A 21,905-nucleotide genomic window follows, 5' to 3' on the forward strand; every position below is an offset into this window, starting at 1 on the left:
TTGTTCCAATCCATTGCTATCCATGTACTCGATCACATAGTGCCCAAGTTTTATTAACTTTTTGAGATTTATTTTGATTCAGACCTAACTCAGCCCTGATATCTCCAAAGACCTACATAAAAAATTGGATAATCCATGTGAAAATATATAATCAAGTCAGAGGTTCAACCAGGAGCTGGGAGTTTGCCATGGCATTGCTTTGAACCCAGATTTGTACAATCCCTCCAATGTTTCCACTGCATTAAGGTGCCAAAGGCATCCAATATCGTATCCAACTAATGCTTTATCTGATATTTGGCAAAGCACTTTTTAGCAGCGGAACTTAAAGGGGAAGAAATTTACCAATGTTCATAAATACTACAATTAAGATTTTAACAAACAGAATTCAAATCCTAACAATCTTAATTACAAAAAATAATAATAATAAAGGTCATACATCTCACTTTAAAAAAAATTTCAGATAATTTAAAAGCCAAATCTGAACCTCCAAAATAATCCAAGATGTTTATTTTTGAATGGCTGGTAATATAGCTTTAGCATACTCCAGGATCCGTATGATATCAGTTTCTCCAAACCTTTTAACTTGAGTCAAGAACTTCAAATCCACCTGGTTAGAAGTAGCATCAACTGTTCACAGGATAAGAGTTCAACAATTAAAAACCATCTTTAGAAAAAAATAATAAGGTAAACAAAATGAAAAACCTCACTTCACACAATAGTTCATTCAAGCAAATGTAGTCACATAAACCCAAACATAACAGAAGAACATATTTGTAAACTACCTGTTATTGTAATGCTCCCATCAACTGGATGTAAAGATGCCATATTTTCACTAGACATTGACGCAGACCTGTTAAAAAAAAAGGAAAATGATATCATTTTTTTTATATAATATGATCAGTGTATCATCATATTTTACCTATGCCTAACTTTCTTTCCAGACGATTTTAAAGAAGCACGTCAATTACCTTTACCTAGTTACATGTATATATATTAATAACTCAGACTTCACCTAGTGGTTGTTATTGAGATCCAAAGTTTGAATTTCCGCTCTTCCTATACATCCCAATATGTACAAAGAGTTATATATATTAACATTTGTTCACAATGGCAATATGATTTTGTATGTTTTTTCAGAAAGAAAACGAGTGTTTGGCTGGAAGTTGACTTCCCAAGGCCAAAAAGTACATCTCAGACAACGCTTTAAGAATTCAGATGTGTTGCTGATAAACATTTTAAACCAACAGCACAAGTCTCCAGCAAGAAATCAAACTCTTGAAACGTCCAATCCCAAGATTTGGTTGGGACTGCATACTAGGTAGAGACTTTGCTTGGGCCCATTACCATTGAATGACAGATCATTAACATAAAAAAAATTGGAAAAATCATGCTCACCTATATTGAACAGCCAGTCCCATGCGAGCAATACCTCTAGACACAGCCTGTAAAGTCAATAATCAAACAAATTTATGTGACAATTGCATTCATGATGTTAAAGTAAGCATTTTTTTTTTTGGCCAATAAAAAATGGTAAATCAGTGGGGTGTCATTATAGCACCGTTTAGGACCAGCACCGGAGCTCAGCCGTGGGTGTCCTGATTTAACCCAACCCATAGGAAGGGACCTGCCGTTAGGCCCTTCGGACCTCATAGCATCTAAGGCACTGACATAACATCCTTAGCTACAGGGCCCAGAGAGCAATTATTTCCAAGCTTCTATTCTACTAAATACATCTATAAGTATCCAAGATTCTTCCTTCCTTAGAGTTATAAACAAATTCACAGAAAAGTACCAAATATCGTAATTGCCTTTCTATCCTAGGAGAAACATGCCTTTGAAATTACACATAATTACTCATGCATGCGAGGGTAGATTATACCTTTAGCTGTAACATTTGTGCAGAATCAGCACCCGCAGTTGCATTGATTGAAACGCTTAACATTCCAGATTTTGTCTTGTTCAACGACCATGAAGCAATGCCAGTAGCTATTGCCTCTGTACCTGCCGCACTGCTTTTTAAAGGTGCTCCTGCCTTAACGATAGCAACAGCTTCTACTCGAGTTCCACTGTATCAACATGATTAAGGGAATGAATGAAAAATCAGACTCGAAATTACCCAACCAAAACAAAATCGATTTCTCACACCCACCTGCGGTTTTCAACACTCAGAGTAAAATGGCGACAATAGTTTACGGCATTGCAACCTCTTTCCGGGACATTAACTGGTGGAGGGCGCGTTGACGTTGACGGAGGAGCATTATTATTCCCCCAAATGATGCCATACTCTAATGTTGGTGGTTTGTCAGCCGCTTTCACTGATGGGCATAGTAGCAGAAAAGTCAAAGCAAAAGCCGTTGCTCCCATGAGTTCAAAACTGCCAACTTTCTTCATGCTTTTGGGAAAAACAGCTAGTCCATTCTGCAAAAAAAAAAAAAAAAAGAGCGAAGAATTTTAAAGAAAAAAAAATGGAATTCTGGTTGAGGATAGGATATCAGATAGAGAGGTATGGAAAAGGAAGAGTTATTGGAGGTAGGAAAAGAAAAGCAGAAGCAGAAAAGGGGATCAGTGTGGTAAGATAGAGGGCGATGTTCCTGTGGATTTGATGGAAGATGAATTCGTACATGTGGGAACCGAAAGTTTGGTGGAAATTTTTGAGACAGGTGACGATGGTGCTAGCCCAAAAGAGCCACCCAACAGCCATGGTTGCCCTTTCATGAAACTGTCAAGAAAAGCAGAAGCAGAAAAGGGGACTAGTGCGGTAAAACAGATGACGATGTTCCTGTCGATTTGACGGAAAATGAGTTCGGAAATGATTAGGGAATCGAAAGTTTGGGGGAAATTTTTTGAGATAGATGCTGATGGGTGGCCCAAAAGAGCCACCCATCTGTGGGCCACCCATCTGCCTTGATCGCCCCTTCATGGAACTGTCAAGAAAAGCAGAAGCAGAAAGGGGATGGTAAAATAGAGGGCGCAGAGAGGCAGTTGTTTGATATTCCTGTCGATTTGAAGGAAGATGAGTTCTGAGTTTGAGCCTTCGCTACAGCAATAAGAAAGGAAATTTAAAAAATCAAAGAAATTCGTATAAAAAAATCCTTCATCATCTTTGTCATCTTGCCAAGCTCTAAAATAAAAGAGAATCATCCAATAAAAATAAAAACTAAGACAAAAATGTCATTGCCAAATCCAAAATTTTGATTAAAAAAAAAATCTACATCACTAGTATTTAAAAATTCACAATTTCATTATAAATTTGATACACAGTTGCAAGTAAAAGGAGAGAAAAAAACGACATTAAAGTCACATGTTTTAACAAAACTCATGTTACAAACAGAGTTATCAAGATCGACTCAATAAAAAAAATACTAAATAAAAAAAAGGTTATATTACCATTTTTTTTTTCTCTTCTTCTTCTCCGATTAACAAGACAATGAGATTGGATCTCTCAAGTTCTTGCCAGAGGTCCTTGCTGAAGCCAGTTTATTTAGGAGTTTGACCTGCACTCAGCAGGTCAAATAAAACGGCATAGATGGATAAGTCCATGTGTATTTAAGTTCATACTTTGGTTGAAATATACAGTCCAAATAATATGCAAGAAGAGGCTTGTCCACCCAGATTAAAAGCTTACCATCAAGTATGCCCCATCATCGAGCCAGTGATTCTCCTTGAGAGCTCCATGGCCACTGGTTTCTATAGCCAGATGTGATTCTTCTCCAACAGAGTTCTGTGGGAAGTTCTTTTACTTTAGTTTCAAAATTTTTCAACACATAACAAAGAACTGAAAGTTAAACAAGATGATCAGCTGTGGTATAATAGGCGACAAGGATCTCCAATACCAAACAATGACGGCAGGATATGTCACATTATGTTCAGGCATTCTGTTGCTGAGTAGAAATTATAACATGCTTAAGAACGAACGTAGCAAGCGATGAAAATGGAGATCAAGAATTTTGTCAATGACTAATGGTAGAAAAAGATCAACTAATTTTGTATGAAGCATGCAGATGAGATTTGTTCATCCCTGTATAAACCAATATCAATCTTTTAAGTTTTAAGTTCCTTTAAATGCCAATGGATCATATAACTAATGCTCAGAATAGTGTTTGGCAAAAACTACTGGTTCATATTAAGTTGTTAATATCCCATTAAGTCATTCAGATCCAAGCTCTTTTTTATTCATCTTCTAGCACCCCACATAACTGATAGAAATATAATAAAATCAAGATAAAAGAAAATGAAATTTACCAAACGAATTGCCTCATCAATGACATTCTTATAGCCTCTTTTGGATCTATGGTGCTTTCCCCCTAAAAAAAATTGCAAGTTATAAGTTTGCTCTAGAAGAAACAAAGCAAATACATAAGTGTCAGTTAAGTTTTTATCATACCAAGTTTCTTTTCAATGAATGAAGTAAGCCCATCTGAAGTCACACTATCTGTAACAATGGTTGTTCCTGGATGCTGAAGAGAAGAAGATGAGGAGATTAAATGAGAGGAAAAACTGAATAATAAAAAAAAAATTTAATTGCTTAATTGATAGGAACAAAATGGATTCGGTATTTTCATATTTATAATAATATTTAATTTAATTCATTAAAAATCTAGAGATAATTTTTTAAATTCAAAATTTTGTTTTTATCATTAAATATTTATATTTATATTTATTTATTAAATTTATATATTTAATACTAAAATCTTTGATTTGATTTTTAATTTCATAATATGAAGTACAAAAAATTTAAAATAAAAATATAATTTAGCAACAAATTTTTCACATAACTTTTTTACCTCTATTTTATTTCAGAAAAGTATATTAGTAAATATTTAAGACATTGAAATTTTTAATTAAATTCATTTCATAAATTTAATTGCTTAATTGATATAAAAAATAATTTTTTTATAAAAAAAATGTTTACATAAAATCCAAATGTAGTAAGTATTTATAAATATGAGGAAAAATAAGACAAATAGATAATTAAATATAACTGAAATTTAATAATGTAGTTGATGAAAAAATAAAAAATTTGAAATTAAAAACAAAAATATCATTTAGGAAGTCAAATTGAGAAAAGTTTGTCAAATTCTAAACCATTCATTAATTCCCTAAATGTTTATCTTATCTATGCATACGCCTATGATAAGAAAGTTCCATTCATTACAAAAAAATAATAATAATAATAAAAAAATAAAAAAACTCCAATTTAAAATTTAGTTTAGAGTAGAATAATAAAACTTATATATGTTAATAAAAAATTACATGAAAATAAAGAAATGAAAATTTTTTTAAAAATAAATCACATACTTTAAGAAAATGAAAAAAAATGTTTTTTTTTCTGAAAATATCCATTATTTATTTTTATTGATCCTATAAATTATTGTAAAAAGAAAAAGAAAATGTAAATAGGAAAATTTACGAGAGGAAATAGAGTTTTAAAAAAGAAATATGAATAAAAAAAATATTTTTAAATGAATAATTTGAAAAACTCTATAATAGAAAGAGTAAAGAATTGAGGTTTCGATGAAATAGAATAATAAAAATTTATTATGTTTTCAATTCTTTATCAAATTCTTTAAAATGTAAATAATTGAGTATGTTTTTATCCATTTATTTAAATGGTTGTTTTTATTCTCTTATTTAAAAAGATTTAAAAAATGAATTAGGATCGATATTTTTAAGTATTTAAACCAAAATTTTTAAATAATAACTCATGCATACTCTTAGTAATTTAAATAAATTTAAATATTTTAAATGGATTTGAATAATACTAGATAAAGTAAATAATTATATATCCTTTTATCCATTTTCAAATTAATATTTGAATACTTATTATTATTTAATGATTTAATTTAAAAGTTTTTAATATTTGATTATAATATATAATATAATTATTTATTATTATTTTATGTTTCATCCAAAAAATCCTATCCACCTAAATATTTATATAAACAAATCTTATCAAATTTCTATATATGTTGCAATGTAATATTATATATGATATAATATGATATATGGTAAATTGAGATGGGGTTTTGCTGTTTTGATTTTTTCTAGAAATATAGGATTTATCTTGATGCAAAAAATATATATTTATTTAAATAAAATTATCTAGTTCAGAGATTTTTTATCGTTTTATTCTTTGGAATTTCATTATATATTGTATGGTTTATAAATTTAATATAAATTTCATCTGACAATGATAATTTGATTTTTAAGATTAAAAAAAATAGATGTATGAATTATTTAAAAATAATAATTATTTTTTCAAAAAATATTTAAAACAATTTTTGGCATAAATAAAATAAATAGATGTATGCATTATTGACCTATGGATTATTTAAAACAAATTCAAAAAATCACAAACAAAAACAATTATTTTTTTCGTATGAAAACAGAATATTAAAAAAAAAAAAAACTAATGCTGTAATTTACTCTGCTTCCATAACTAATTAACAGGGCTAACAATTTTAAATAAAACATAGTTATAAAATATTAAAATATTATAGAAAAAAATTAAAATGATAAGTTTTAAAATTTAAATAAAAATTATACATAAATTTAATAAAAAAAAAATATAATTTATATTTAATATGTTGACTCGAATCATATTTTACACTTGTTATACATTAAATAAATAAAAACAAATATACAAATAATTAGCTTTTAAATGTTTGTTCTCGTTTGAATATTTTCTTCTAGTATAGGCTAAACTATTCTTTGGTCAAAAATTAAAACTTGCCAGGTTTTATGGATGAGGATTGCCTGAGAAATAAAGTAAAGGAAATGGTTAATTAATTGACAGACAAACAAATTTTGGGAAATCATTGATTCAATCTAGCTTAACCTGATAATTTGTATTATCGTATATTGTAAAATATTATATTCATATTATATTTTATAAAAAAAATTATATATCATAATTTATTTTGATATAAAAATATAAAATATAAAATTTTAATTTTATTAAATTTATTTATATTTTTTTAAAATTTTAAATCGTTTTATATTCGTATTTTATATTCGCATTATTTTTGTATTATATGTTTCAAATTATTAAATCTAAATCCAGCATTGAAAAGTTGGCACCTAATCTTTAACAAAAAAGGAAACGTATTGGTAGCTTAATCTTGACTTAATTACGAAGACCAAAGCTTAAATTTAATTATTCTCTTTGTCTCCTTTTTGTTTTTAAATTTTTAGATGTTTCAAAATTATTTTTTATTTTTTTAATATTTAAAATTATTTTACTTTTTAATATTAAAAATTATGAAAATTTAATTTTATAAAAAATTTAATTTTAATATTAAATTATTCAAATCAAAAATTTTTTTTTAAAATTCTGAAAATCAATATAAAACAAATAAATAGAAACGAATAAAGTATTTATAAGCTTTCAAGTATTATAAAATGAAATGTCTCTTTCTACTTTCTACAATCAAAATATTTTTAAAATCTGTTTGGATTCAAACCCATTTTGATATGGAATGTGATTTGAGCACTTTTTGCTAAATTTACAAAAACAAATTAACAATACCTTTTGAAAACCATTGATTACCTGATCTTTAACAAAAAAGGAAAGGTTGGTAGCTTAATCCGTGACCAAATCATGAAGACTAAAGCTTAAATTTATTTATTTAAAAGCTTTTTAATGTTATAAAATGCAATGTCTCTTTCTACTCTCTACATTAAAAATATTTTAAAACTTTGTTTGGATTCAAGCACGTCTTGGAGTGTGAATTGATCACTTCGTGCTAAATTTTCGAGAATAAATTAACAATACCTATTGAAAACTATTATTGAAAAATTAACAATAAATTAAGTGTGGGACACAATCAATTTATACTGATATAAAATATTTTAATTTTAAATATCCAAAACATAAAAAATAATTTAATCTCATCCTTAAATTTGTTGAAATTAATCATTAAAAATATATAAAATGTAAATTTGCATCTGCCATTGGTTTATTATTGTATGTGCAAAAATAAATTTATGAGATTAAACTACAATTACAAGTAAATTTTTTTTGTTAAATCTAAAGCTTAATTTAAATTATTCATTCACAAATTAATTTTCAAAAAAACAAAAATTTGATCCCTAACAGGTGCAAAAATTTTTCCCTTAATTTCTCGTAGGCTTTAGTTCCTATGTAAAAAAATATATATTTCTTTATTGACATATATATATATATAAATTGCTAATCAAATAATAATATTTTTAATAAATGAGCTTATTATTTTATATATGTTGAATTATTGATTCTTCCAGAGCAAGAAATTGATTTTTTAAGGATGTTCAATCTGAAAGAATCAAAGATTCCTAAAAGTGTTATTAAACAGTTTAGACCATTCTTGGTTTTCTTCGTGGGAAAGGACTAAACTACTAGTTTAACTAATGTTTCCTGCCTTTTTAAACTACTAGTTTAACTAATGTCACTTAAAAGACGTGACATTCAACTTGAAAATGACTATACAGAAACTTTTTGGCTTTAGTAAAAAAAATATTTGAATTAAAATTAAATAATTATTTAAAATTTTGCAGTTTTTACATATCTATTTTTTTTATCTCTTATTGGACGAAAATTGATCAATTATCAATTATTATTATCAATTTTCAGCTAATAAGAATTTAATTGTGTAAAAATAAATATTAAAAATTCAATTGAATGAAAATAAATATATAAACATTCAATTAATTATAATAAAATGATAGATACTTGGATAATTATTTAATTTTATTTCAATGGATTTTTTTTATATTTAAGTCAAACTTTTTTTATTAACCATTTACTAGTTATGCTGCAAGATGAAAATATCTGAAAATTTTCAGTTTGAACAAGCGCATCCTCAACAAATTTACCATAGCTTTGTCTTAATTTGTTTCTGCCACTTTAATGTTATCAATAAATGATTTATGTGCTCTATGTCCTGGGAACCTGTTAATAATTCCAAAATGCAGTTGTGGTTGTCAGGTTTACATAAGCTCATAACTTCTGTAATGGTTCCAAAATGCAGTTGTGCACTGCATTTTTATTACTTTTAACTAGTTTTGTTTTTCAAATTTGAAAGTATAGTGGTTGAGCAAAGTGTTAGTTGTGGTTCCAAAATTTCGTTAAGAGCATCTATTATAATATATATATATATATATATATATATAATTATCAATAAATTTATTAATTTTATTCATTAAAAAAATATTTTTAAAAAATTAAAAATGTTCAAAAAAAAATTCTCCAACTTTTTTTTCAATCTTTTCACTGTTTGTAAAATGGTTCCACGTGCTCTAATTCATTGCTGATATAAAAATATTATCAAAATGTTTCAAAAATGAAAAAATTTATCTTGACCTAGGACTGCTTCTGACCTAAATCAACAAGTCTCTGTTATCCTGATTAAAAAATCAAAAATAAAACTTCATATACCTTAAAATTTACGAGACGAAAAATGAAAATTTGGGATCCTTATAGTCGTAATGTCTAACATTAAATAAACTAGGTATTCACCCTATAAATATCTTTAATTAATGATAGGTTCAATTTTGATCCTACTCTTACCTAAATGGCACGTGAACCGAATCGTTTGTCATGCTATTATTCTCTTGTTTTGTTCCTTCCAGATAATGGAGTAAGAGATCAATTTCTCTTTTTTTTTTTTTTTTTTTCAATCTTCCTATAGAACTGTTCTTTGCTTTCCACACACAGATCCCTTGACAAGAGTTAAAAAGGAACTCATCAGAAAACACAGACCAAAAGATTTCCATGGTACCTTTATCTTTCATGGGGTCAAAGGTAGCTTAAAATATATATTTCCAGATGCAATATCAAGTTGTTTCAGTTTTTACTTTCTTCAAGTTATACTTCATGCGGACATTATAGAAGACTGAATTTGTCCGAAGATAAATTCAACTGTTTTTTACTCTGTTTAAGACATGCATGAAGACATACATAACCAGCTTTATACTGTCAAATCTCTCTCTGTCCAGTGGTTTTCAAAACTTCCCCAGAGAGAGACACAAACCAGAGGCCATTTCACAGTTTAACCAGTTAATTAATGGCCGTTTGATTGATTTTGATAAAGTATATGATAAACTTATTGTACGTTGACAACAATGTGCAGTTAGCTCAACGGATTCTAGGGGATGCTTTGAAAATCCCCTTCCTATTCTAAATCATCTTCCTATCAAGAGGTATCGGAGACGGATGCTTTGAAATCCATGATTTTAAAGATCTGCGCACATCATATTTGCGCAATTTAGCCAACAATGTAAAGGCTTTTGAAAAATAATCATAATGTAATAATACAGACTCACACTAAAAAGGGGGCCACCGTATAAAGCTTTAGGCCAGTGATCCCACGAGATTTTACGTCATTGCTTGCTGCTTGTAGATCATCAAGCCGCGCCACGCAATTTCCTGCAACCAGATAATAGCAGGCTAAATGTCAATTTTATTGCTTTCTAAAAGGTACAAGGTCTTAGACATCCTCTTCATCACCTGGCAAAGACAGATGAACTAGATATGCAGGATAGCCACGAGAAAAAGTTACAGATCAAGTACTACTTGAAAATCCTATTCTGCAGCAGGTCATTTTACTTGATAGTAGATATTTTGTCTATACTTTGGATCTAAAATTTCTGATCATTGTACCCATGAGACTAAGGTACAATTTACCATTTCTTAACATGCAAAAAGTAGATACTATCACATCATAACAAATTTAACTTTGGGCCTTTTAATTCTGAAAGCAAAAAGTTCAAGGGAAAAAATTTTGGTTATAGCTTTTACATTTTACTTCCTAAAAGTAGGAAGCAAAGTTAGTGCCACAGACCACCATCTAATCATGGTAGGATCCACAATGTTATAAGAGCACTTGCCTAACCATTTCCATCATAGAAATAGCATCTCTCCCCCCCCCCCCCCCCCCCCCCCCCCCCCCCCCCCCCCCCCCTTCCCCTTTTTTTATAGTAAAAACCAAAAGGCTTCAACTGGCTACTACCAATAGATGATCTATCGAGCCGCCAGCAACCCCTTGGCTCAGCGGCATGAGGTTTTGGCATTTGGGAGTGTTGCCCGAGTTCGAGGCTATTACTATAATTTCTTTTACGCTATATGAAAAGTTATCAAAAGTCATTATGGAAGAATGCAATAAATATCGATGAAGCAATTCTGCCTTAGTGTTCCTAGGCAGCAAAATTCATATATAAAGCAAACAATGCAGTTTATAAAAATAAAAATAAAAAAGCATCCAAACACACACACACACACAAGAGCAATATGCAATTGTTGACAACTTTGGATGAAAGCGTCAGTTTTGTGAACATCTCTTTTAATTTCTTCATTTCCATTGCAGAGAAAGACCGAGTAATGACAGGCAAAGCTAATATCTGGAGTCCATTGCAGACTGAATGTGCCAATAAGATGGTTTGATTCTATTGTTGACAGGTACTAGGCACTAAAAATAGCCCAAATGTGAAGTTGCTTTTAGAATCAAGCATACTAAACACAAGCTAATTAGATATACGATCCCAAGTTGAGGAAAACTGCAACTACATATAGAAGGTTGCTTAAAATTGGATTCCGACGAGGCCATTGATGTTATGTAACCTTCCAAAATATTATGAACAAATAAATTGCACTTATCAATTAAAGAAACACATAAACTGATCTCCTTTTTTGTAAGTTGGGCAAACACAGTATCATCCTTTACACCAGAAATTATATAGATCCGCACCCTCCGCTGCCCAAATATTACTTGAATGTATTCATCTTTGTTTAGGAGCCTGAAACATCGAAGCCAGTTTCTTCTAAGACCCCTATTTTCATAGAAAGTACATAATCATAGATAAGAAAAAAAAAAAGAGAGAGAAGAGGGAGATAAAGAACTCAAAGTGTAATCAGTAATCATTTGGATTCCATTATCAGAAACTGAACACATCATTTTGGGTACCATAAACTCTATTGTTTCTGCAAATTAGAAGGGAAACATGCAGTGAATAAATGACAGATAATAATATATGTATACGACGGCTCCATGCCGCTGATGAAGTTTAATGACAGGTTTAATAGAGAGATTGGCAAGTGGCAACCCTACTCTAGCTTTTCCTTTTGAGGGGTGAATGAAGAGACATGGGAAACTAGTTAATAAACTCATGTAGGTTACACATTGCTTCCTCGTCCCTGTCACTCACAACAAGAAAGCAAGATCATTCTGAAGTAATCTTTGACTCTGTAACCATCTGAAGAACACAAAACACTGCATAAATTCATCTTGTGTGCAAAAGGTTAAACCACTTGTTCAAGGAAATGCATTTCCAATCTGATTAGTCAAGAATCAGTTTCCAGTCCTTCACACTAAATTGGTCAACAATAATAAAGCCTAATTGCCACTAAATCATCAGACATGCTCATTTAAGCATAGACAAAAATTGAGGAGAAGCCCTAAAATACAGATAAGTTGAATGTGCACGAAAACTTCCATGAGAAAGAAGCTTACTTCTCTAATGGCACATACATGGTCTTCCTCATCTTTGTTCTTTTCCCATGTGGGAAGTTCCAGTTCGTCCCTTTCTATCCCTTCGCTACGATGCATTATTAATTGCAGCAACAAACAGAAAGTAAAGACACTCGTAAGCTGGAAGCTTAGTGAATTCACTTCAACATATAAGATAATCCTGGAAAATGTTATACAATTTGAATTTAACATCCTGAACTGCAAGGAATAGCATTCATTGAAGTTCCATCAATTGGAAAACGACATATGAATGAAAAGACCCAAGAAGTAAAGATAAACTAACACAAAATCTCTGACAAAGATATCAAGAGATTGGAGTTATGGGGATAGAGAGCGAAGTGGGATTAAAAAAGTAAATAGAAGCAAATTTTACGTTCTTAAACATTAATACATGGATGCAAAAAGGGCATTGGAAACAACAGAGGGATAAAAAGTGATTATATTCACTCAAAAATGAAAAGGACAAAAGACTCTTCTTGTTTCTAACTAGCACAAGCGACTCGCCCGTTCATACGTTTTGTCCAAAATAATTGCTCCTGTTACAGAACTCGAACCTTGTAATCTGTGAAATCCTTAAATATATCATCTATACGTGCAAAACAGGGCCATAAAACGTTGCCTCTGTCAAATGCTGGCACAAGTTTCAAATATGCCAAGCCACATGCTAATGCGCAACTTTGAAATATCAACCAAGACTGAAGAAAAACGTGGAATTTGCTCAAGATTGCATCAAATATAGGATACACAGAGGCGAACTCCTTCAGATTGAATGACTTCAGAAATGGAATTTTTTCCACTGTATTGTCCTCATAGAATCAATATGCAAACCGGCTTTGGACCTTAATGAACCCGGTTTGTTGAATGACGGGTCGAAGAGTTAAATTCATTTCTTGGACTGGTCCATGTCAAGTGCCAACGTTTTTAACCCAAAAAAAATATGCTTATTAGGTGGATAAAGGCCCTAACTTTTAAGTCCAAGACTTATCTCATCTTTTTCCTATACGAGATCCTCCCTCGTTCAATTAGGATTGCGATCGAACGGATTTCGATTCGTTTTAATTTTATAAGATTGAATTTTTTTAATCAAATTTTATATCAGATCGAATATTTTTGAAAAAAAATATTGCTTGGATTTTATACAAACCCACTCCTATTCAACTCGGTATATATATAAATAAATATTTTATTTTATTTTTTATTTTTTATATTTATATTTATTTTTCATATTTATATTTTAAAAATAATATTTTATATTAAAAAATTAATATTTTATTAATTTATGATTGGATCGGTTATGAATTTAAATATATGCAAGTCGAGCAAAAAACCCGTTTTGTTCCGATCCACTGCTATCCATGTACTCGATCACATAGTGCCCAAGTTTTATTAACTTTTGAGATTTATTTTGATTCAGACCTAACTCAGCCCTGATATCTCCAAAGACCTACATAAAAAATTGGATAATCCATGTGAAAATATATAATCAAGTCAGAGGTTCAACCAGGAGCTGGGAGTTTGCCATGGCATTGCTTTGAACCCAGATTTGAACAATCCCTCCAATGTTTCCACTGCATTAAGGTGCCAAAGGTATCCAATATCGTATCCAACTAATGCTTTATCTGATATTTGGCAAAGCACTTTTTAGCAGCGGAACTTAAAGGGGAAGAAATTTACCAATGTTCATAAATACTACAATTAAGATTTTAACAAACAGAATTCAAATCCTAACAATCTTAATTACAAAAAATAATAATAATAAAGGTCATACATCTCACTTTAAAAAAAATTTCAGATAATTTAAAAGCCAAATCTGAACCTCCAAAATAATCCTAGATGTTTATTTTTGAATGGCTGGTAATATAGCTTTAGCATACTCCAGGATCTGTATGATATCAGTTTCTCCAAACCTTTTAACTTGAGTCAAGAACTTCAAATCCACCTGGTTAGAAGTAGCATCAACTGTTCACAGGATAAGAGTTCAACAATTAAAAACCATCTTTAGAAAAAAATAATAAGGTAAACAAAATGAAACACCTCACTTCACACAATAGTTCATTCAAGCAAATGTAGTCACATAAACCCAAACATAACAGAAGAACATATTTGTAAACTACCTGTTATTGTAATGCTCCCATCAACTGGATGTAAAGATGCCATATTTTCACTAGACATTGACGCAGACCTGTTAAAAAAAAAGGAAAATGATATCAATTTTTTTATATAATATGATCAGTGTATCATCATATTTTACCTATGCCTAACTTTCTTTCCAGACGATTTTAAAGAAGCACGTCAATTACCTTTACCTAGTTACATGTATATATATTAATAACTCAGACTTCACCTAGTGGTTGTTATTGAGATCCAAAGTTTGAATTTCCGCTCTTCCTATACATCCCAATATGTACAAAGAGTTATATATATTAACATTTGTTCACAATGGCAATATGATTTTGTATGTTTTTTCAGAAAGAAAACGAGTGTTTGGCTGGAAATTGACTTCCCAAGGCCAAAAAGTACATCTCAGACAAAGCTTTAAGAATTCAGATGTGTTGCTGATAAACATTTTAAACCAACAGCACAAGTCTCCAGCAAGAAATCAAACTCTTGAAACGTCCAATCCCAAGATTTGGTTGGGACTGCATACTAGGTAGAGACTTTGCTTGGACCCATTACCATTGAATGACAGATCATTAACATAAAAAAAATGGAAAAATCATGCTCACCTATATTGAACAGCCAGTCCCATGCGAGCAATACCTCTAGACACAGCCTGTAAAGTCAATAATCAAACAAATTTATGTGACAATTGCATTCATGGTGTTACAGTAAGCATTTTTTTTTTGGCCAATAAAAAATGGTAAATCAGTGGGGTGTCATTATAGCACCATTTAGGACCAGCACCGGAGGTCAGCCGTGGGTGTCCTGATTTAACCCAACCCATAGGAAGGGACCTGCCGTTCGGCCCTTCAGACCACATAGCATCTAAGGCACTGACATAACATCCTTAGCTACAGGGCCCAGAGAGCAATTATTTCCAAGCTTCTATTCTACTTGACAAAAGTAAATACCTTTCTAAAAGTATCCAAGATTCTTCCTTCCTTAGAGTTATAAACAAATTCACAGAAAAGTACCAAATATCATAATTGCCTTTCTATCCTAGGAGAAACATGCCTTTGAAATTACACATAATTACTCATGCATGCGAGGGTAGATTATACCTTTAGCTGTAACATTTGTGCAGAATCAGCACCCGCAGTTGCATTGATTGAAACGCTTAACATTCCAGATTTTGTCTTGTTCAACGACCATGAAGCAATGCCAGTAGCTATTGCCTCTGTACCTGCCGCACTGCTGTTTAAAGGTGCTCCTGCCTTAACGATAGCAACAGCTTCTACTCGAGTTCCACTGTATCAACATGATTAAGGGAATGAATGAAAAATCAGACTCGAAATTACCCAACCAAAACAAAATCGATTTCTCACACCCACCTGCGGTTTTCAACACTCAGAGTAAAACCGCGGCAATAGTTTACGGCGTTGCAACCCCTTTCCGGGACATTAACTGGTGGAGGGTGCGTTGACGTCGACGGAGGAGCATTATTATTCCCCCTAATGATGCCATACTCTAATGTTGGTGGTTTGTCAGCCGCTTTCACTGATGGGCATAGTAGCAGAAAAGTCAAAGCAAAAGCCGTGGCTCCCATGAGTTCAAAACTGCTAACTTTCTTCATGCTTTTGGGAAAAACAGCTAGTCCAGTCTGCAAAAAAAAAAAGAGGGAAGAATTTTAAAGAAAAAAAAATGGAATTCTGGTTGGGATAGGATATCAGATAGAGAGGTATGGAAAAGGAAGAGTTATTGGAGGTAGGAAAAGAAAAGCAGAAGCAGAAAAGGGGATCGGTGTGGTAAGATAGAGGGCGATGTTCCTGTGGATTTGAAGGAAGATGAGTTCGTACATGTGGGAACCGAAAGTTTGGTGGAAATTTTTGAGACAGGTGACGATGGTGCTAGCCCAAAAGAGCCACCCATCAGCCATGGTTGCCCTTTCATGAAACTGTCAAGAAAAGCAGAAGCAGAAAAGGGGACTAGTGCGGTAAAACAGATGACGATGTTCCTGTCGATTTGACGGAAAATGAGTTCGGAAATGATTAGGGAATCGAAAGTTTGGGGGAAATTTTTGAGATAGATGATGATGGCTGGCCCAAAAGAGCCACCCATCCGCCATGATCGCCCCTTCATGGAACTGTCAAGAAAAGCAGAAGCAGAAAGGGGACGGTAAAATAGAGGGCGCAGAGAGGCAGTTGTTTGATATTCCTGTCGATTTGAAGGAAGATGAGTTCTGAGTTTGAGCCTTTGCTACAGCAATAAGAAAGGAAATTTAAAAAATCAAAGAAATTCGAATAAAAAATCCTTCATCATCTTTGTCATCTTGCCAAGCTCTAAAATAAAAGAGAATCATCCAATAAAAATAAAAACTAAGACAAAAATGTCATTGCCAAATCCAAAATTTTGATTAAAAAAAAATCTACATCACTACAATTTAAAAATTGACAATTTCATTACAAATTTGGTACACAGTTGCAATCAAAAGGAAAGAAAAAAACAACATTAAAGTCACATGTTTTAACAAAACCCACGTTACAAACAGAGTTATCAAGATCGATTCAATAAAAAAAAATACTAAATAAAAAAAAGGTTATATTACCCTTTTTTTTTTCTCTTCTTCTTCTCCGATTAACAAGACAATGAGATTGGATCTCTCAAGTTCTTCCTTCTTCTTCGATTAACGAGGCAATGGAATTAGGTCTCTAAAGCGCTATATGTGACAAGAGAAACAGACCCTTTCCAATGTTCAGAAAATCTTTTTCACTAGATAATATTTATAAATTAATCAGATTTTGATCAAAACGTTGATTAATTTGATTTAATCTGCTTTCTATTATTTTTTCAAGTTCAATTTTGAAACATAGACGCCTTTTTTTACCCAAATTAAGTTCAATTTTGAAACGAAACATAGAGGCCTTTTTTTACCCAAATTAGCCTACTCTCATGTATCTCCTTCTATGTTTTATTGAATTTCTAAGATAATATGTTGTTTGCTCGACACTCAAGCCAAACGTTAATACCGAAGATACGGTCACGTTCAACTAGCGGTCGGTGATTTGTACACACCATTAGCATGTGATTTGTATTCATTTGACCTATTTAAATATATTTAAATATATAAATAAATATTATTTAATTTACATGTATAATGTACACATAAAATACATATAATAATTAGGTTACAACTTAATTTAAGTAAAGTTTATTTTTGTTAAGTTTATAATCTATCTTTAAATTTTTATTATATACCTGATAAAAAAAATTACACATTTAAATTTTTTTGAACTTGCAATATTAAAATATTAATTTTAATGATATACAAACTAATCTAAAAGATGGTCAATAATTTCGAGTTAATTTATTAAAGGTAAAATAATCATGACAAAATGTAAATATGAATTAATAAGAACAATTATTAAATATAAAAATATAATAGTATAATAGTAATAATTACATACTCTCTCTTTTCCTTTTCCATGACTAATTTTCATTTAATATAGAGATAACAAAAATATGTTAAATGAAATTTTCAAAAAATCTCATTTGTCCAAAAAGAATAAAAAAAATATTATAATTCTTGCTAATTCTGATTCACTTAGAGTAAGAATATCAATTAAGTTCATGATCAACACAGAGTAAAAATATATAAATACGACATTTAATTTGGTTTGTAGAAATAATAAAAAAGATGATGTCCAATTTTAACTTACCGTATATTAAAAATGGGATTTGATCATTATAGATTTATACATTTATCTTTCTTTTTTTTTTTTTCTGTTCCAAGGGATATAGTTCTTACAAAGAGGAAAAGGAAGAATATCCAAATTCGAAATCAAAATCTTTATATTTTTATAAAACTTCTTTAATCATTAAATTAAAAGGTCAAAATTTTTTGTATATTTATCTTTAAAAGTATTGGTTTGACGCAAAGATACAAATAAAAAACAAATCAAAAAATATATAGAAAATTATAGTTATTTAAGATTTTTCATTAAAAAAAAAGATATTGTTAATAAATCATAATTGATAAGATAAAATAAATTTATTTAATTTTAAATCAATAAATATGTGTGATTTGTTAATAAATCATTAGTGATAAGATAAAAAGTTATACCTCTATCATAACATGTTTATATAAGAAAAAAAAATGTTATACCTCCGTCATAACATGTTTATATAAAAAAAAAAAAAAAAGAAAAAAGTTATACCTAAGAATAATTAAAGATAAGAAAATTACTTCGATAAATTTTCGTAAAAAAATATATTTTACCTCATTACTTGAATCATAACTATAGTTGTTTTCTTTTTCAACCTAAAACACGTCTATAAAAAGAAAGACATTACCAAGAAAAATAATAGATGAATCAAAAATAAAAGGAAAAGAAAATTGACAGTACAAAAACTAATTAAGAACACTAAAAGGTTTTAAAATTGAATTACCTGAGACACGTTAAAGTGGATTTACTATACTTGTGAGAAAGCTATAAGAAATAAGCTGTTTTTAGTAAATATTTGATCAAAGCTGTAATTCTTTTCACATGATTTATTGAGAACATAAAAAGAGAAAAAAAAAGCGAAAAAGAGTGCTTCGTAATATTACAAGTTAGACGTAAGAATAAATGTATTGAGTTTAATTAATGAAAGGAAACAATAAGTTTATATGTACCACATATGTTAGATATTCTTTTTTAATTTAAAATAATGTATGGATAATTTTTTTTTCTTGGATGGTAATTAAGCAGAATGGACAATTTTATTTTAATTAAGATGAATTCGGTAGTTTGATATATAGGACAGTAATTAATTTTAATTCTCCATCAAATAATCTTATTCAATTATTTATTTAATATAAAAACATTTGAAACTAAAAAAATATTAAGGAATTTAATATAAAAAAGTTATTTACATTTTAAATATTGTGCATATATATTTGAAAAAAAGGGAGTTGATAAATTTTATTTAATTTAAATTAAGATAAAAGAGTTGAAAGATTTGAATAAGTCTAATTTTTTAATTTCAAATATTTTTAAATTAAATAATTAATTGAATAGGATTATTTGGTACATTAATTACTGTCCTATGAGTTTAAAATATAGATTATCTATGTAGGCATTTTCATGACATACCTTATCAGATATTCATATATCTTGTAATATAATATATATACATATATGATATCCTATAATTAGTTCATTTGATTTTTTTTTTTGCAAAAAAAAAAAAATTTGCTTTCACATTAAAATTATTAATTGTTATTTTTATTTTTATTTTTAATTTAATTCTATGTATTGCAATTTATGAAGAATTAAAATCATATTATTATTTGTCTATCTATCATATCTAAAATTATTATTTACACACTTTTAAGGTAATGTTTGATATGAAATAATCACTCCAAATATCATTATGATTTACATATGATAATTATATCATGTGTTTGATAAGTATTTAATGATTATATGTGACATTGACCTTGGATCATTAAGAATAATTAGGTCACTTCCTTGGAGAGTGATTTAATTCTTATATAAAAGAGTGAAAAACTTTTATTATTCAGTTGAAATAATATGTAAAATTAATAATAGTCAATATTACTCATGTAATATGTGAATTAAAACTTGTTTTCTCATAAAATTATAGTTATTTTACGTTATAAATTTTTATATTTTTAAACAAATATTCATGATAACATGTTCAAAAATAATTTGTGTATTTTTTATTTTTTTAATGTTTTATATAATATAGTTTTTGTTTTTCTTTTAGTATGATTTTAATAGAATATTTTTTTCTAATACAAATATTTTTTTACATAATTTAAATTATAAATTTAATTTACCTAATAAATAAATATAACTATTAATTTAATAATTTTATTATATATTTATTATATAAAATAAATAAAATATTACTATATTTTATAAATTATTATCATTAAACAACATTAAATTTATTAACTTATGAATTATTACAATATTCATGATTATTTTAGTATTTTTAAATAAAATAATATTTAATTTTTAATAATATCAAATATAATAATCTTTAATTTTTATAAATTAATGATTATTAACCAACTAAAATAATTTCAAATCATGAGTAATAAAATCATTTTGATAATAAAATTATCTTGATGGCTACATTATTATAGTGATCTTAAAAATAATATAAAACATTATCTAAAAATAATAGACCTATCATAAATATTAAGTCAAACTCATATTATTTTTAAATATATAATTAACTTTTTTAACTTTCTCAGCAATATTTCAAAATTTGCAACCAAGCATAAAATATATATATATTTCAGTTTACTATATTTATTTTTTTATATTTTGTGATTATTTTAAATTTTTTATTTGATAAAATTTCAAATAAATTATATTAATTACTCAAATTTTATATTTTATATTTATATTTTGATTCATACATCAAAATATGTTGAAAATATCCACATATTCACCTTTCTTCTAGGCTACGCTTAAAATAAATAAATAAATAAAAACGTTGAAAAATAATTTGTGAAATGATTTCTTGTATGGCTGGTAAGACAGCGTTCTTCACCAATTAACCAATCTCCATATAGCTTATCAATGGTCAAATTAATTTCGCCGCCAAAGAATGATTTCTTTACTTCTTTCCCGTTGAACGCCGATCTTTCTAGAATATCCAGGCCCCACACGCCCACCCCTCGCGAATTATCATTGTCGCGCCAACTGTCGAAGGTGGATAGGGTCAGGGCAATGCGAACGATTTAGTTCTTAATTCAAAAGTCAGCTGTTTAGTACTATTTGAAATTTTTTAGTTGATAAAATAATTAGATTTATAGTTTAATTCATGATTTATATAAATTATTATAAATGAATTAAGATTGAAGAATTTTATTTTTTAGTTATAAAATTAATTTATTTAATTAAAAGTTCACCAAGAGATATGAACTTTAACTTCATGATTAAGCTTCTAAAACACCCCTGCCACGGCATATATTAATTCTTTACAAACATCAAAAAGACAACTAAAAAACTCATCAAAGATGCAAATACGTAGGATGTCTGGAATTAGTAGTATATAATTTAAACTGATGGGAATTAGCTTCAAATATTTGCAGTAGTGACTGTATTTATTGTGTGTGTAATGTTAATGCTACAAATCAGTTTTCTGTAGGGCAGGTGACACTTCTTCAAAACTCTCGCAAATTTTTTTTTTTATTTGATAATATTAAAATTTTAATTTTAATCATTAAAATTAAAAATTCAACATTTTATTAATCGTCCCTTTATTGGCTTAAGCTCTAGCAGC

General features: G+C 29.1%; 2 protein-coding genes and 1 pseudogene across 5 annotated transcripts; all 3 read right to left on the bottom strand.

The window, feature by feature from the left end:
- Positions 1-363: 363 nt before the first annotated feature.
- LOC149515771 (uncharacterized) lies at positions 364-4,443 on the bottom strand. 3 transcript variants are annotated; one of them, XM_089741634.1, is made up of 9 exons: positions 4,385-4,443; positions 4,243-4,304; positions 3,626-3,721; positions 3,388-3,494; positions 2,150-2,418; positions 1,880-2,066; positions 1,396-1,442; positions 783-850; positions 364-627 (listed from the first exon to the last, which is right to left on the bottom strand). In XM_089741634.1, the coding sequence occupies exons 4-9, from the start codon at positions 3,388-3,390 to the stop codon at positions 506-508; spliced, it is 696 nt and encodes a 231-aa protein (XP_089597760.1). In that variant the 5' UTR covers positions 3,391-3,494; positions 3,626-3,721; positions 4,243-4,304; positions 4,385-4,443; the 3' UTR covers positions 364-505. The 3 variants fall into 3 exon arrangements, with proteins under 3 accessions (XP_089597760.1, XP_089597763.1, XP_089597762.1); XM_089741637.1 differs by lacking the exons at positions 3,388-3,494; positions 3,626-3,721; positions 4,243-4,304; positions 4,385-4,443 and adding an exon at positions 2,622-3,140; XM_089741636.1 differs by lacking the exons at positions 3,388-3,494; positions 3,626-3,721; positions 4,243-4,304; positions 4,385-4,443 and having other exon boundaries at positions 2,150-3,140.
- Positions 3,417-13,390, bottom strand: LOC149515772 (mRNA-decapping enzyme subunit 2-like; annotated as a pseudogene).
- Positions 13,391-13,959: 569 nt separating this feature from the next.
- Positions 13,960-17,491, bottom strand: LOC111296574 (uncharacterized). Of its 2 annotated transcripts, none has more exons than XM_089740744.1 (6): positions 17,209-17,491; positions 15,995-16,263; positions 15,725-15,911; positions 15,230-15,276; positions 14,618-14,685; positions 13,960-14,462 (listed from the first exon to the last, which is right to left on the bottom strand). In XM_089740744.1, exons 2-6 carry the CDS (start codon positions 16,234-16,236, stop codon positions 14,341-14,343), a joined length of 666 nt encoding a protein of 221 aa, XP_089596870.1. In that variant the 5' UTR covers positions 16,237-16,263; positions 17,209-17,491; the 3' UTR covers positions 13,960-14,340. The 2 variants fall into 2 exon arrangements, with proteins under 2 accessions (XP_089596870.1, XP_089596871.1); XM_089740745.1 differs by lacking the exon at positions 17,209-17,491 and adding an exon at positions 16,460-16,986.
- Between the last annotated feature and the right edge of the window lie 4,414 nt (positions 17,492-21,905).

Source organism: Durio zibethinus, chromosome 12, assembly GCF_047325235.1.
Source record: "Durio zibethinus cultivar Kanyao isolate XHJ-2024 chromosome 12, ASM4732523v1, whole genome shotgun sequence".
In the NCBI taxonomy this organism is placed as follows: domain Eukaryota; kingdom Viridiplantae; phylum Streptophyta; class Magnoliopsida; order Malvales; family Malvaceae; genus Durio; species Durio zibethinus.